This window comes from Lontra canadensis, unplaced genomic scaffold (genome assembly GCF_010015895.1).
Source record: "Lontra canadensis isolate GAN:19392208 unplaced genomic scaffold, GSC_riverotter_1.0 scaffold429, whole genome shotgun sequence".
Lineage (NCBI taxonomy): Eukaryota > Metazoa > Chordata > Mammalia > Carnivora > Mustelidae > Lontra > Lontra canadensis.
The window spans coordinates 62,640-80,998 of NW_022631422.1; the positions used below are offsets into that span (position 1 = coordinate 62,640).

Sequence of the window (18,359 nt, forward strand, 5' to 3'; positions counted from 1 at the left end):
AATTTTTAAGTAAAAATTAAAACAAAAAAAAAAAAAAAAAGGAAGGAGCAAGGAGCAAGCAAGCCATGAGAGTATTGATGGGAAAAGCACTCCAGACAGAGTCAACAGCAAGTAGAGAGGCATGCTCAAAGTGTTTATAGTGAGCAAAAAAAAAAAAAAAAGAAAAACATTCAGTGTGCCTCGACAGAGTGAAAATGACAGAAAATAGGAGTTCAAATCAAGGAGAGGTGGTAAGCAATAGGGAGAGACCCGAGATGAATAGATCATACAAGGCCTTGTAGGTGTTAGAAAGAACTTCGGCATGTACTCTGAGTAAAATCGGAGGCAATTGGGGTTTGAGCAGAGGAAGACATAATCTGACTTATGTTTTAAAAGATCCATTGTGTTTAAAATTAACGGAAAAAGAAAAGACAAAAGAACAAACAAGAAGACCAATTAGGTAATTATTACACTTATACAGACAACAGATGATAGTGGCTTGGTCATGGAGGATGTGTTTGGCTTCTGGATATATTTTGAAGGAAGACCTGACAAGATTTGCTGACAGATTAGATGGGATGTGTATGAAAAAGAAAAAAGGAGTCAAAGATGATACCAAGTTTTTTGGCAGAGCAACTAGAAGAATTGTCATTAACTTAATTAGGAAAGACAAGAAGGGCAGGTATAAGAAAGAACATCAGTAGTTCAATTTTGGACATGTTAAGTTTGCAATACCCAATAACTATCCCAAAGAAATATCAAATAGCTGGTTTTATATGTAGGTCTGGAATTTCACAGAGAGATGTGGGCTGGAGATACAACCTTGAGGATCATTAGAATATACAAGATAGTAAAAGTCAAGAGAAAGAAGATCAAGGACTGATTCCTGGAAGACTTCAAGGTGGAAGAGGTGGAGAATGAGGAGAAAGAAGCAAATCAGGCTAAGATATACAGACTAGAAAGGCAGGTGGTAAGCAGATGAGTGAGTTGATATCCTGAAAGCTAAATGAAGATAGAATTTTGGAGAAAAGAGTTTCCCAATGGGCCAAATATTTCTGATAGGTTAAATAAAATGAGATCTAAGAAATCATGTCTAGATTTATTAGAATGAAAATCAGTGGTGGGGCGCCTGGGTGGCTCAGTGGGTTAAGCCTCTGCCTTCGGCTCAGGTCATGATCTCAGGGTTCTGGGATCGAGTCCCACATCGGGCTCTCTGATAGGCAAGGAGCCTGCTTCCTCCTCTCTCTCTCTCTGCTTGCCTCTCTGCCTACTTGTGATCTCTCTCTGTCAAATAAAAAAAATCTTAAAAAAAAATGAAAATCAGTAGTAACCTTTGAAAAATCAATTCTGGAGTAATGGGACTGGAAATTACTAGTGAGAATTTAAGAGTGAATGGGAGGGAAATAAGGATCACTGAGTGTACATGGTTCTTTTAAGGATTTCATAGCTAAGTGGAATGATCATAGATGACTTAATTTTCTTGTTTGGTTCAAACCTTACACAATGATGACGTAGTATCTTTGTAATACTTTGAAATTTTTTAAATTACATACATGTAGCACTAAATTTTCTTTTCTTGTTTGTTTGCTTGTTTGTTTTAAGTGCCATACCAAGGGGACGCTTCAGTGGCTTAGTCTGTTAAGTCTCCAACTCTTGGTTTTGGCTCAGGTCATGATCTCAGGGTTGTGGGATCTAGTCCTGCACAGGGCTCTGCTCTCAGTGCCAAGCCTGCCTGTCCCTCTCTCCACCACCACACCTAACCCCCAACTCTCTCTCTAATATAAACAAATAAAATCTTTAAAAAAAGCCAGACCAAGGCATTAAATAATTCATGAAATTATACAAGCAAAAGACTCCTTAAAAATTTTCTAGATATATAATATTATATAAACTGATTATCACTTTTTCTTATGCTTAGAGAGACCACAGAAAAACTCTAAGTACCAACAGCAGTATTTCATGCTTGATAAAAATCATCTAACTCTAGGATATCTTCTACTATCCAAAATAATTAGTCATATTAAAATTCTGTAAGAGAACTACAAGGGGTTTATAATGCAGATAATATTCCTATTTTGTAAACTGAATTCTCATAAATTCTAAAATATGAGGTCACTATTGAAAATTTTGGTGTGGCACATGTAGAAATAGATTCTCTTTAAAAAGGAAAGATAATAGCACATGTGCATGGTACCTTAAGAAGAAGATTCAACGCATTAGCAACATCTTGGTTTATAACACAGGGATCAAATCAAATGTTTGTATAGAACATGGGACAAGTTGACATATGAAATCTCTTGGTACTACTCAGATCAATTTGAGGGTCCAACATTTGAGCACTCGTGCATTAGGAGCCAAAACCAAAACCTAATGACTAGCAATTTTGTTGGTAATAAGAGTGCCAGAATAGCAGGTAACTTCCTTTTGCAACACAGCAGATATTAAAAGTATTCTATTTTTCACAAAACTCGACCATTCTCCTACACCATACACAAAGATAAATTCTAAATGGATGAAAGACCTCAATGTGAGACAGGAATCCATCAAAATCCTAGGACAGCCCATAGGTAGTAACCTCTTCAACATCAGCCACAGCAATTTCTTTCAGAACATGTCTCCAAAGGCAAAGGAAACAAAAGTGAAAATGAACTTTTGGGACTTCCTCAAGATAAAAAGCTTCTGCACAGCAAAGGAAACAGTCAACGAAACAAAGAGACAACCCATGGAATGAGAGAAGATATTCACAACTGACACTACAGATAAAGGGCTGGTATCCAAGATCTATAAAGTACTTCCCAAACTCCATACCCAAAAAACAAATAATCAAGTCAAAAAATGTGCAGAACAACAGACACATGAGAAAGTGCTCCACATCACTCAGCAACAGGGAAATACAAATCAAAACCACAATGAGATACCACCTCACACCAGTCAGAATGGCTAAAATTAACAAGTCAGGAAATGACAGATGCTGGTGAGGATGCGGAGAAAGGGGAACCCTCCTACACTGTTGGTGGGAATGCAAGCTGGTGCAACCACTCTGGAAAACAGCATGGAGGTTCCTCAAAAAGTCGAAAACAGAGCTACCCTACGACCCAGCAATCACACTACGGGGTATTTACCCTAAAGATACAAATGTAGGTATCCGAAGGGGCACATGCACCCGAATGTTTATAGCAGCAATGTCCACAATAGCCAAACTATGGAAAGAACCTAGATGTCCATCCACACATGAATGGATAAAGAAGATGTGGTGAATATATATACAATGGAATACTATGCAGCCATCAAAAGAAATGAAATCTTGCCATTTGTGAAGACGTGGATGCAACTAGAGGGTATTATGCTGAGTGAAATAAGTCAGTCAGAGAAAGACAATGATCATATGATCTCCCTGATATGAGAAAGTTGAGAGGCAACGTGGGGGACTTGGAGGGTAGGAAAGGAATAAATGAAACAAGATGGGATCAGGAGGGAGACAAATCATAAGAGACTCTTAATCTCACAAAACAAACTGAGGTTTGCCGGCGGGATGGGGGTATGGAGAGGGTAGTTGGGTTACGGACATTGGGGAAGGTATATGCTATGGTGAGTGCTGTGAAGTGTGTAAACCTGGTGATAGAAAGTTATATTAAAAAAAATGGGCAGAAGACATGAACAGATACTTCTCCAAAGAAGATACACAAATGGCTAACAGACACATGAAAAAATGTTCATCATCATTAGCCATCAGGGAAATTCAAATCAAAACCACAATGAGATACCACCTTACACCAGTTAGAATGGCCAAAATTAACAGGACAGGAAACAACAAGTGTTGGAGAGAATATGGAGAAAGGGGAACCCTGTTACACTGTTGGTGGGAATGCAAGTTGGTGCAGCAGCTTTGGTAAATAGTGTGGAGGTTCTGCAAAAAGTTAAAAACAGAGCTACCCTAAGACCCAGCAATTGCATTACTGGGTATTTACCCCAAAGATACAGATGCAGTGAAAAGAGGGGCCATATGCATCCCAATGTTCATAGCAGCAATGTCTACAATAGCCAAACTGTGGAAGGAGCAGAGGTACCCTTCAACAGATGAACGGATGAAGAAGATATGGTCCATATATACAATGGAATATTCCTCAGCCATCAAAATGGGTGAACACCAACATCTGCATCAACGTGATGGAACTGAAGGAGATGATGCTGAGTGAAATAAGTTAAACAGAGAAAGACAATTATGACATGGTTTCACTTATGTGTGGAACATAAGGAAAAGCATGGAGAACATTGGAAGGAAGGGAAAAATGAAGGGGGAAAATCAGAGGGGGAGATGAACCCTGAGAGACTATGGACTCTGGGAATCAAACTGAGGGTTTTAAAGGGGAGTAGGGTGGGGAAGTTGAGTGAGCCCAATGATGGGTATTAAGTAGGGCTTGCATTGCATGGAGCCCTGGGTGTTACACACAAAAACGAATCACAGAACACTACATCAAAAACTAATGAGGCCATGGCGACTGCCATAGCATAATTAAAAGAAAAAGAAATGCTCGGATAGAAAAATAAGTAAGTAGATAAAAGTATTCCAAAATTTGCATAAAATATGACATCAAACCAAAAACTTTAAATATACTTTGTTAAACAATCAGTACTTTGTAGACCTAAACTCATTTTTTCAAACAGTCGCATACTACATTGTTTTACAGGGGTGAAAATTTACTTCCCTATTGACAGATACTGAGACTATCTCCAACTTTTTTATATGAAAATAATGCTATAATAAATATCTTTAACATATGTCATATTTTATATATATAACAATGTATAATAAATGTCCTTAGAATGTGTGTGTGTGTGTGTGTGTGTGTGTGTATGTTTACACAAGTCATGTTTTCCTATAGGATCTAGTCCTGGCAATGAAGCTCTTGGCATAAAGAGACAGAATATTTAAAGCTTTTGAAACACAATGCTAAATCACCCTTCAGAAAGGATTTACCAATTTTATTTAACAACAGTATATAAGAATACCCTTTTCTTCACATTTGCTAACTTTGGTTGTTAATTTTTAAATAAAATATTTATCACTATGACTGCAAAAATGGTATCTCATTATTTAAATTTTTCTGATTAGCACCCAAATTGAAATAGTCTTACTAAAAACCATAAAATTTGTTAATCATGAATGTTAGCTCCAACTAGAATTTGTTTTATAGGAAAATAATTATTACCTACTATTTAAATATTGCTATAGGCTTACCCATCAGATTCTTCATTTTCCGTAATAGGACATAGGTTGTTATCAGTTTTTCCACTCCCTATTGGGTGCATTAGTCCAGCAGCAGCAGAAGCATATATGCTTTCCAATACTGCCATTTCATCATTTTGGTGCTTCTCCGTTTCTTCAATCTTTAATGGAAGTTTGATACAAAGGATAATTGTTACTAGTTTATTCATTAAAAAGAACTTTTTATTCATTAATTATAGATGTTTTAAAGATTTTATTTATTTATTCATCAGAGAGAGAGAGAGCACAAGCAGGAGGAGGTGCTGGCAGAGGGAGAAGGAGGCTCCCTACTGAGCAGGGAGCCCAGTGCAGGACCCCATCCCAGAACCCTGGGATCATGACCCGAGCCAAAGTCGGCACCAACTGAGGCACCCAGGCATCCCAGAACTTTTTTCAATAATTATATCATTTGACTCTTAGTTTGTCTTAATTTTAATTCACAAAAATATTTTGTGGTTATCGTTACAAGTAAGTGCAATTTTTATAAATTCTGCTTCATTTCTATTTCAATAAAGAGAGAGGAATTGGGACGCATGGGTACCTCCGTGGATAAGTATCTGCCTTCGGTTCAGGTCATGATCGAGTCCAGACCTGCTTCTCCTTCTGCCAGTACCTCCCCCTGCTTGTGTGCACCTGCTCTCTCACTCTCTCCCTCACTCTCACTCTCTCTCTGACAAATAAATAAAATCTTTAAAATAACTAGCTAAATAAATAAAATTAAAATAGCAGAATTTTCCAAATTTTCAAAAAGGGCTTTCTTAATTTTGTATTCACATCCATGCTTTTCTACCTAACATTCTCCACCCTACCCTATCTGATCAGCAGATAAAAAGAAATAAAAAGACAAAGACATAAAATCTGTGGTCTTCTGTCTTTACCATCTGGATTTTGCATAAACAGTTAGATTTAAAGGCTGTGACATTGTGGTGCTCTAGGAACAAAGAGGAAGCTTTCCTCTTTTTGGACTGAGCTATTCTTTCCCCAACTGCCTCTTATAATCCTTTTTCCATTTGGTCCCTAGGGTTACCAGTAAAGTGACAGTGTTCATTAAAATACATGATCCAAAATCCACCACACCAAAAAAAAAAAAAAAAAAACAAAAAAAAAAAAAAACCCAGAGTGAATCTGCTCTTAGTGCAGAATTTTGGGAACTGAGTAATGCTCCCCAAATTCCACATTCAGTAACCATAAAATTTTATCGCTAGAGGGTATAAAAGTAATTATCAACTTTAATCCCATTTTCTACTGATGATGGGAGTAAAACCAAAAAAGGTTAATGATTTGTCCAAAGTTCCTAAAGTGGCATTCCCTAGCATTTTATGGCACCAAAAGAGATGATATAATTCTTTAATGCCAAATCAGATAAGTTACTAAATTCATTAAATTAACCAGATACATTAAAAGTGTGAAATTGGCACAGTAATTTAATACCTTAATTGGGGATGAGGTGCTTAGCTTTTTCTGTTAAAGAAGGATATCTCTATATTTTTGTCTATTTTTTAAAAATTCAATTCACCTCAAAAGTCAGTTTTCTCCCTTCCAGTTAAATACTGAAGGTTTGTTGAAGGTTTATGCTACCTACATTATAAAAATCATACATGTCAAAATGGACCATACTTTATAAAACATAATATGAAGGTTTGGCTCAACAGAAATGTGTGGAAATGGTGATTAAAAAGAAAAAAATGTGGAGGGCGCACCTGGGTGGCTCAGTCAATTGGGCCTCTGACTCTTGATTAAGGCTTAGGTCATGATCTTGGGGTCATGGGATAGAGTCCTGCATCAGGCTCCATTCTCAGTAGGAAGTCTGCTTCTCTCTCTCCCTCTCTCTCCCTTTGCCCCTCCCCCTGCTCATGCTCTCTAAATAAATAAATAAATCTTAAAAAAGAGTCTGTTTAGGGGCACATGGGTGGCTCAGTCTGTTAAGTGGCTGCCTTTGGCTTAGGTCATGATCCCAGCGGTCCTGGAATCGAGCCTCACATCGGGCTCCCTGCTCAGAAGAGAGCCCGTCCCTCCCTCTTCCTCTGCCTGCTGCTCTGCCTACTTGTGGTCTCTTTCTCTCTGTCAAATAATTAAATTTTTAAAAAAGCTTTAAAAAAAAGAATCTGTTTTTAAAACATGTGGAGAAAAAAAGTGATCATACAAATATTTGTTATTAAAAATATCTCAAAGTGATTGTGTTGGAATTCTAAGTTCCAAGAGTGAGTGAAGCAGAGAAGACTGCACATACTGAAACAATAAAAAGAAGCAATAAATAGATTGGTTTAGCTGAAATATTTGTTTATATCCTCTTTCTTGTCCTTGTTTCTTTCCCATTTTATTGTTGATGTAAGTGCTATTTATATTCAAGCCAATAGATAACAATGAAAACCCTAGAAATGGGACACCTGGGTGGCTCAGTGGTTAAGCTTCTGCCTTTGGCTCAGGCCATGATCCCAGGGTCCTGGGATGGAGCTCCAGGTCAGGTTCCCTGCCCAGGAGAGTCTGCTTCTCCCTTTCTCTCTTCCCTCTGCCTCTCCTCAACTCATGCTCTCACACGCACACACATGCTCTCTCTCTCTCTCTCTCCCCCTGTCTCTCAAAGAAGTTAATCTTAAGAAAAAATCTAGAAATTATTATATATTTTTTTAAAATGTATTTATTTGGTGAAGAGATCATAAGGAGGAAGGGCAGAGGGAGAAGGAGAGAGAAACTAAAGCAGACTCCACGCTGAGCTAAGTGCCCAAGGCCGGGCTTGATCTCACGACCCTGAGATCACAACCCAAGCCAGAAACAAGAGTCGGATGCTTGACTGTGCCACCTGGGCGCCCCAAGATAACTGCATTTTTTAAAGCAATTTTCTTTACAGTTTTTGGTTCATGAAGTCACAAGGTACAGAGATATATTAGTTTCCCAGTTCATATGCCACTTGGCAGACTGACAGAGAAACTTAAGGAAAACAAATCATAAGAATGTTTTTCCTGCACTCCTACCATTTAGACAGCAGAAATAATCTGCTTACATATTTAGACAACCCCATATGATACACGAACCTTTTCATAACTGGAAAATCAAAATGGCTCAGGTCATTGATAAAGAAAAGAACAAAAGAGCAGCTCAAAGTGAACCTCTACCTCTTTTTGAAGTTCAACGTTTCTCTGTTCCAAAGACAGGAACTCTATCTGCAACGTGCCTATCTCATTCTTCAACTTTTTCACATCTTGCTATAAATCTTCCTCTATATACACTTCTGATGTTCTGTAACTACATGTTGGAGAACTCCCATTTTCTAATTTGGGATCCATACTTCTATAGTTATTAGTACTGTCATTAGCTGCATATAATGGCTTCTAGAATAAGTCTTTTGTTTTCTTCTAAGCGTTTGTAACAGCAGAAATATTGTGCCTTTTTATTTGACTCTTTCGTCTCATCTCACTGAAGCAGGCAAGCCAAGAATCAAAACGGCTTCCTGGATTACTAGACTGAGGTATACACCCAATGTCTAATTTACAATCAGTGCTAGATTGGTTTATACTTTTTGCCATTTGCATGTCAAACTCTTGGTCTTCTTTCACTTCAAACGTAACCCGTGGGTTCCTTACTTTTTTATTTTCTCTATCACTATCAAAACTCTCATTTTTGTTAAAAATATGCTCAAAGTCTGATTTGTTATCATTTTCAGAGTCTGATTTATTTTCACTTAAGGAAAGATCAGAAGATGACCGGCAACTATGATCCGAGGATGAATGAGAAAGAACGACATTTTCGAGTCTAGACTCTTTCTGTTCAGGTAATGCCTGAAGTGTGACTAAGACAGGCACTGAAAATACATCTTTTTTCTCACAATCAAATCTATCATTTGTCAAATTAGAAGGTATTTCCGTTAAGTTTGCTCCTTCTTTAAAGGGACCATATAGTGACTCTTCCTTAGGATAAGCAGTAATCTTGTTTTTTTCACAAATTGTACCACACTTCTGTTTTAACTATCTGGTGATGAGTTTTAACTTATTTTTCCACTCTAATTTTCTTGCTTGGTCCACATGTCCTCATACTTTTGAACAGAGGGATGTTCTGAATATAAAAATATATCATCCTCTCTATCACATTCCTTATTCATTCCTGGTTCTTGAGCCATTTTTGACAGATACAAAAGTTAAAATTGCTGTGTTTGATTTTCAGATGTCCTTTCTGTCAGCATACATGTTTGTAAAATAACTTTATCCTTAAGTAATCAAGTATGGACAAAGAAAAAATTAGAAAATAATTAAATTTAACTGTTAAATTTCTTAATCTATGTTAAACTGCTCCCAAGTCACTGGATTGTAACTAAGAAGCAAAAAATAACTTGCCCTAGCCTGAGACAGAAGAAAAACACAAATCCATAAACTTAACTTTGTCAGTTTTTTTAAGCTAAACAATTCATTACATGTTACATCTACCAAAAAATGAATTAGATGATTTTCAATGTTACAAACTTAAAAACATTTTATCTTGCCATACCTTAAACAGTGAGCCCCAATAGTGAATTTGAAGATTTTTTTAAAGATTAATGACTAAAGAATAGGCAAACTTATTATTAGGAGCCAAAATCAATAAACATCAATCAGAAAGAAAAATAAATTCCTAAATTTTAATTCAAATTATATACTATGATAGTGTTATACATCACTATAAATTATCTGCCTGCATCTAGCAATTGTAACGTTCACTGAGAGTGGATAAGAAAAATGTTAATAATATTTACAGATTCCCTATACTGAAATGAAATAACTGAAAAAGTAGCTGTTTATTAACCAACTACAAAGGTCCCATCCTGGAAGGTGTGATTCTACAATAGGCAATTGTGTTGATTTTATGACCCTACTCTCTGAAATCGACTACACAGAGATCACAAGGCAAAATAAATCTTTAATCTTTGCATTAGTGACTGGCAATACAGAACTGCACATTTTGAACCACTGAGAACTGCACCTTAAGAACCACCAAGAACCACTCCTTCTACATGAGTCTAAGTCAGTAGTCATCATTGTTATACTGCTCATAATTTCAACTGCTTAAACATACGGTTCAGTATTTGATGTTACCTTTTTAGCATGTGAAAACTTACAAAAATGGAAGAAGCAAACAATATTCAGGAATTTTTTTGGACCAATTCCAAGGATAAAGTTTAACTATAAGCTACTATAAATTCTAACAATATTTTAAATTTGGTAACTTGTAAAATTTTACAAAAACTAAATATTAAATTATAATCTATCAACTTCAATATATTTTGTTCAGAAGATAATTTCAATTGAACTATGTTACATTCTTAAAGCAGGGAAAACAATATAAAATTGGAAATTTAAATTTAAATTTGTATATACCTGCAGGTGTTTATTTTCACTTTCACTAAGACTTTCTTCCTCCTCTTCTGTTGTCATTTCTAAGTCTAGTTCTGCTGAAAAATCTATATGTTTAATTAAAATGGACAAATTAGAATGGTTAGATAAAAGCTATAACCTTCATAAAAATAGAAAACAACATCTTATCAATTAAGAGTTTAAATTAAACTTAATCTTTAGCTGAATATTTACTCTAAGAAATACTTTTCAATATCAAAAACTTCAACAAACCATTTGGGAAATACTAAATGTCACTAGGTTAAAGGCATACAAACACCTCAAAGACTCATTCACAAATTCACCCACCTAACACCAATGAACAAAACAATCAGAAACAAAATTTTAAAATGCAGCAGAAAGATATAAAATCACAACAGACTATTCTTTACCTTGTTACAGTACTTCTTAAACAACACCCTAAGCTTCAACTACAACATTATTCATGGTTTCCAAAATTACTAGTATTTTTTATGCCATTATCAGTGTACAACCTTCCTACGGGTGTATTTACCTGATGAGTGTAAACATTCCTAAAATGTTTTTCTCTACTACTTGCCAAATTTCATCACATCTTATAGGACACAGACTGCTACATAAAGTCATCCTTGATTATGGCTACCCTTCCCTAGATAAACAGATCTCTTTCTTTGGGGCTATGTTAGTACCATACAGATTTTTCTAGTGTATCTTCACCACCTGAACTGTAAGTTACATATATATATAACAAAAGTAACAAAAGAAATATATATATATATACATACATACATATGTATGTATATATATATATATTTCTTTTGTTACTAGACTGTATGGGACAATCTCTCTCTTTTTTAAGAGAGAGAGAGGGGGAAGGAGAAGAGGGAGAGGGAATTTTGACCAGGCTCCAAACACAGCACTGAGCCCCACACGGGGCTTGATCTCCCAACTCTGAGGTCATGAACTGAGCCAAAATCAAGAGTTTGACAGTCAACCGACTGAGCCCCCCAGGGGTCCCTGTATGGGACAATCTCATAAATCATCTCTGTGTAAACACTCTCTATTTTACTCAGTAATTATTTACTGAGTTTCCAGTAAGTGCTAGGCACCCAGGTTTAAAGAAGCATGTAGATAAAAGGTGTCAGGAATGGATTTTCTAGAGATAATGCCTGAACTGAGACAGCAACACTGAGGTCAGACAGATTCAAAGGGGTTAGAGGGCGGAAAATGGGGGGAGTATACAAGCCCGTAGTAAGAAAAGGGAGAGAAACACACAAGAGGGTAAATATCTGTCTAAAATACAGGAATCAAAGAGGAAGACATCAAAAGCAGTTCAGAATGCCAGAGAAAAGGGCAGACAGTAGAAAGGGTTGGAGAGCTTAGCAGAACTCAAAATTATGAAAGCTTTATATGTAATTTTAAGATACCTGGACACAAACATATTTTCAACAATGGCTCACAGTCATACTTGCGTTTGAGACACATCACTCTAAATGCTGTGGAGAGGGATGAATTTGAGGGGCATTGTAATAAAAGGTGGGAGATGAATGAGAAGGCACTGATGCAAAGTAAAGATGAAGCACACCTGAACTGACAGAATCGTTCTAGAAATATTAAGGATATAAAATTATCAGGGCCAGTACAGAATAAATCTATATTAAATGAATAAACACACAATCTTGGGTCCCTAGCAACCAACTTTGCTCATTACTTTATAAAAGGCATCAAGTGGGAATTATTCTACATGAACTGTTTTAAGTATTTATTTTATAATTTTTCTGTTCCATATCTTCCTGTGTTACAGGAACCTGTGGGTGCTTTGTTTTAAAAGCCCTGCTTCTTGGATCCACCAAGCTCACGAGGAAGTAACAGGAACAAGTCACTTGTATAGGTAAATAACTTTGAATTTATTGTCTGCATTCACTAGTCTAGGAGATAATTGAAAATCTTTTGAAAAATATACTGTTAATTCTACAAGTAAAGAAAGAACATAAAACTACAGGGGTGAAAAAAATACTGTACAATTTATTAGTGCCGATCTGAACATATGACTGATAAAAGCCACTGAGTTAACTGGTACATTAAGTAGAGCACACATTAGATATGGTTAATCAACAGACTGAGTATATCAGGAGAATATTATTTTTAAATGATTTAGTACTCCTTAAAACCAATATTCCACTTATTCATCAAAATTAATGAAGGGGGTGCGCCTGGGTGCCTCAGTCAGTTAAGCGACTGCTGCTTTCAGCTCAGGTCATGATCCCAGGGTCCTGGGATGGAGTCCTGCATCAGGCTCCCAGGTCAGTGGGGAGTCTGCTTCTCCCTCTGCCCCTCCTCCCACTTTTTCTCTCAATCTCTCTCACTCTCTCAAATAAATAAAATCTTTTAATAATAATAATAATAATAATAAAGGGGCATCTGGGTGGCTCAGTGAGGTAAGTTGTCGGACTCTTGGTTTCAGCTCAGGTCATGATCTCAGGGTTGTGAGATCGAGCCCCACATCAGACCCCATGCTAACAATGAAGCCTGCTGCTTGAGGTTCTCTCCCTCCCTCTCCTTCTGCCTTCCCTCCCTCGCTCCCCATTTTCTTGCTCTCTAAAAAGATAAAAATAATAAAACAAGGAGATAGACTCTGCATACATAGTTGAGAAGACAGTACTATATAGTAAATTCTCAATGATTCCCATTATTGCTGGGAAAGCCAACTCTAAAATAAAGTCATACAGAATATAGAAAATATTTTAATATTTGGTTTGGGAAGCTGCTTTTTTTAGTTACACTGAATATAATTTGACCAATACTTGTGAATTTAAAGCTATAAAAATAAAGCTAAGAAACTGTGTTTTCAATAAGCAATCTTTAGACCTCTACCTAGTATTCCCAGCTGGACACAAACTTCTAAATATAATCCTGCTACCCACTCTCAAGTGAATGTTAAAAAATAGCCTAAAAGAAATTACTTTCTCCTAATTCTTTTTTTTTTTTTTTTTCTTAAGATTTTATTTATTGGGTGCCTGGGTGGCTCAGTTGGTTGAGCAACTGCCTTCGGCTCAGGTCATGATCCTGGACTTCCAGGATCGAGTCCCGCATCGGGCTCCCAGCTCCTTGGGGAGTCTGCTTCTCTCTCTGACCTTCTCCTCTCTCATGCTCTCCCTCACTCATTCTCCCTCAAATAAATAAATAAAATCTTAAAAAAAAAAAAAAGATTTTATTTATTTATTTATTTGACAGACAGAGATCACAAGTAGGCTAAGAGGCAGGCAGAGGGAGAGAGGAGGAAGCAGGCTCCCAGTTGAGCAGAGAGCCCGATGCGGGGCTCAATCCCAGGACTCTGAGATCATGACCTGAGCCGAAAGCAGAGGTTTTAATCCACTGAGCCACCCAGGCGCCCAACTTTCTCCTAATTCTTATTCCTATGTTGCTTTGGTTAGAAGAAGAATGCAAATGTCCTGCTAAAAGAAACTGGTTGTAGGTTGCATAAAAGGAGTAAACACAAAGTAAAGTTTGTCACAAAATTATTTTTGAAAAATCAGAACTATGGTGAGGTCATGGAGAGGTTGAATTCTCTATGCTTCTTCATTACCTTCTTTGTGCTCTCTGTTTCCTGGTAGCTGTGATTCGCACACATGATGGAGTTTAGAATTTTCTAACATAAACACAGCTCCGATATTATTAATCCTTTTTTTAAAATTTTAAATATTTTATTTATTTATTTGACAGAGAGAGAGATCACGAGTAGGCAGAGAGGCAGGCAGAGAGAGAGGGAAGAAGCAGGCTCCCTGCTGAGCAGAGAGCCTGATGCAGGGCTCGATCCCAGGACCCTGAGATCATGACCCGAGCCAAAGGCAGAGGCTTAACCCACTGAGCCACCCAGGCGCCCCTTATTAATCCTTTTTTTAATCTATTAAGGGCATCTGTTTAAACTCTGTGGATGCCGACCACTTTTTGGTCACCGACTGTAATATAGACGGGCGTTTACCATCAACATTCAAATCCCTGGATCCTTGACAAATTGCACTATTTTGGTTCAAACCAGTAGACTTCCAATTGGACAAATCTAAAAAGCAAAGTTGATTTATTAGAATGTAAATAATAACACAAACTTGACTAATTTGTATAAATTCTTTTGTCAGAGAAGCAATCCCATGTTTTGCTCTTCTCCTAGACGTATTACTACTCATTCATAGCTTATTGTATTTTACATGTCCTATACTTGCCATTCACAGAGATGAATTTAGCTTCCTTTCATTTTTTGTATTCTCTAGTATTACATAGTTTAATTTACTCACCATGCTCTATTACGTATTCAGTATTCCATAAGAGTTTTTGTTCAATAATGACTAAGATTTACCAGGTTATAAAATTGCGGGTAACAAAATTTATTTCTAACCATTTATTTTATGTTTAAAGATTTTATTTATTTATTTGACAGAGATCACAGGTAGGCAGAGAGGCAGGCAGAGAGAGAATGGGAAGCAGGCTCCCCGCTGAGCAGAGAGCCTGATGCGGGGCTCCATCCTAGGACCCTGGGATTATGACCTGAGCCGAAGGCAGAGGCTTTAACCCACTGAGCCACCCAGGTGCCCCTTTATTTTATGTTTAAATACATACTGTCTATTCCAAAGACATGCATTTTAAAAAAATTTTAATGAATGGTACTACTTAAACTACAATGAGATTGTCTTTCCTCAATACACCAATATCTTCAGAAATCTTTAAGTCTTAGACAAACTAAGTTTATATGAGAAAAGAAAGCCTTGGGGAATGTAATCATTTCCATGTAAAGACAGGCCAAGTCTCGGGCCACACTAGATCCAAAAACTACAGTGCCATGAAACAGAAAATGAATATATAATAAAAATATTTTCCTTTTTTTAAAACAAGATTGTCTGATTTATACCTCTTAAGTGAAGGTAAAAAGCAAGAAATGCAGGAATGAAACCTTAATGCCCATTTCATCAAAAGGGCCCCATTATCACTTTGAATCCATGAACCCTGTACATGGTTTAAAACAGTTCTCCCATGTCATCTGAGAATCCACAGAGTTCCAGGATCCATGCATTCACAGGAACCAAGAGGTCAAAACTATTTTCACAACAATGATAAATGATATTTGACATTTTCACTCATTCCCTTCTTTAGTGTATGCTGAAGTGTTCTGAACATACGATACGTGATAGTATCACAACTTGCATGATTAATGGATCATAGCTCTAATGGCTAACAAAGTATGATCGTATTTGCTTCTTTATAAATGTTTGTTTTAATTTCTACTATTGTAAATATCAACAGATGGAACGCACTTAAACAGAAGTTCTTTGGAATTCCCAATAAATTTTTTAAAAGTATACAAGGACCCTCAGGGGAATGAGTTTCAGAATTTCTGTTGTAAAGGATTATGTCTACCAAATACTAAGATATAACTACTTACTTCCCTCATTTCCAATAATCAAACACACCACAGACCCATACACACACACACACACACACACAAATCTGCTAATCAGAACATCTGTCTGGCTTAAGATGAACATCGACACTAGGATGAAATAAACTTAAAACACAATTCACATGTTAGCAAATGAAGCTAGACTCTAAGTAAAGTTCAGAATTTGGATAAACATTGTGAACCAGAAAAAGGTTAGAGTCTAATAACTAACTTCTGGGAAGCCCTAGGAATTAAAGGGGTTCCAAACTGGGAACATTAGGAATTTAAAACATAAAAGTAGAAACTTGAGCTAAAGCTTACATTTTTAAAATCTCTTCTTCTTACACTTGTAAATATCTTTTGTTCAAACATGGATATCAGGAATAACATCTACCTTATTAATATCAAATACTTGATTTAAAATTGCCCCCCCCAAAAAGGAATTCAGAATAAAAAGACTGTGAGCATTTCAAATATTTTTACTGTACTACCTTCCACAGTTAAATTTCTATTGTAAAATTTACCTGATTCGGATGTTTCTTTTTCCTCCATTTCTCCTGGTTTATTAGGAAGAGAATGGTTTACTTCAACACCAGGCTGAATGGGTATTGAAAGAACACAATTAAGACAATGTACATTTCATACAATCTGTAGTTAAAAATTCAAAATAAAAGTATAAGTTTTACCTTCAAGTAAGAATATTTTCCTGGAGAATCTAAAAAGCAAAAGGGACATATACTTACTTATATGTAAATATGAAAGCCAACTAAACATTTATGCAGTTGGTACTAAGCTGAATCCTTGAGCCTGGCTCTGATTACATTAGGTTTTGGTGTTCTGTTTCTGGAGACAGGAAGGTAGGTTGGGAAGAAAAGCAATTTCTAATGAGAGAACAAATCATGACCCTGAGTGGACAAATGAGAAAGCCAATGGTAGAATGCTACCTCACATCCTTAGGGCAGTACAACAGAATCATTTATATCATTAGACTGTAAGTATTTACCATGTTCTTCAATTTCTCCCACAATTTAGGCAGTACACACTTCTGATGATAGTTCAACTGAATACATAATTGAGTTATCATCAGAGAAAGTGTTATGAATTGATCAGCTTGGATATACACTTTTAGGATAATACTTACTGAAAGTACTCATTTTAATCCATACCCATGTGGGCTACTGCTATGCCTACATTTGTGGTATCCTCTAGTTTAGCCATCTTAAAGTTTCTTGATCCACTCACTCAAGAAGGTATATAAAACACATCTAAGAAATAAGGTACAATAAGCTTTCACTATGGAACTATGACTACCAAAATGGGGGAAAAAATGTATTTAAATGACACAGAACTCTTAGGTACTGAAAATCCTTTGTATTTCAGAATCAGTGTCACACTTACTGATAACAACAATTTTGGCATTTAGGGAACCAACCCTATAATTTCTTTTGTTTCCAAAACTACTGTGATTTGGTAGATCTTGTCTTTTTTTCTTTTTTAAAGATTTTATTTATTTATTTGTCAGAGAGAGAGCCCAAAAGCAGGCAGAGTGGCAGCAGAGGCAGAGAGAGAAGCAGGCTCCCCTCTGAGCAAGGAGCCCCGTGGGGACAGGATCCCAAGGATCCTAGGATCATGACTTAAGCCGATTTAACCAACTGAGCCACCCAGGCGACCCAAGATGATGTCAGACTTTAAACGGTTTTTGGAATCAGCAATAGTACCAATAAATTACCTATCTTTAAAAAAGAAAAAAAAAAAAGCCGTAGCTTCCGAATCTCATTTAAATAATGAATACCAATGCAACACATAACTTTGATGTCCAGTAGATGTGAGGAGGATTAATACATGGCTGATTGACCCCATGTCTAGCACTCCATCTGCTTTCAGTATTCTCTGTAGAGCTGCTGTGATTTAATCTGTTTCTAGTGCAAATACCCTCGAGCCATCTCAAGTGAATTCCTGGAGTTTCCTCCTCAACTCCAAAATTTCCCAGCTAACGTGCCTTTCTTTCTTCGCTGGTTCCCATCACTATCCCTCTTCATAAGTAATTTCTGGGGGCGCCAGGATGGAGCAGTGGATTGGGCATCCGGCTGTTGAAAAGCTCAGGTCATGATGGCACGGTCCTGAGATAGAGCCCCACATCAGGCTCCAACTCAGAAGGGAATCAGCTTGAGGCAAATCTCTCCTTCTCCCTTTGCCCCTCTCCCTAATCACTCACTGTCTCTCTCATTCTCTCTCCCTAAAACAAATAAAGAAATCCTTTAAAAAAGAGTTATTTCTGGATCTATGGTCTTGATTGTTCTGCTTTTACACGCCTTTTATTAGGGATTGTCTCCACCACTTCTTT

At 36.8% G+C, this 18,359-nt stretch overlaps 1 protein-coding gene across 1 annotated transcript in view; it reads right to left on the minus strand.

Moving 5' to 3' along the window:
* LOC116862994 (ankyrin repeat domain-containing protein 26-like) overlaps nucleotides 1-18,359 on the minus strand; it is a 78,146-nt gene that overhangs the window by 50,079 nt on the left and 9,708 nt on the right. Inside the window, exons 8-11 of the mRNA XM_032850462.1 lie at nucleotides 16,702-16,730; nucleotides 16,540-16,612; nucleotides 10,591-10,673; nucleotides 5,219-5,367 (exon numbers count right to left, since the gene is read on the minus strand). Coding sequence (XP_032706353.1) covers nucleotides 5,219-5,367; nucleotides 10,591-10,673; nucleotides 16,540-16,612; nucleotides 16,702-16,730 — 334 coding nt within the window. The remainder of the gene's footprint in view (nucleotides 1-5,218; nucleotides 5,368-10,590; nucleotides 10,674-16,539; nucleotides 16,613-16,701; nucleotides 16,731-18,359) is intronic.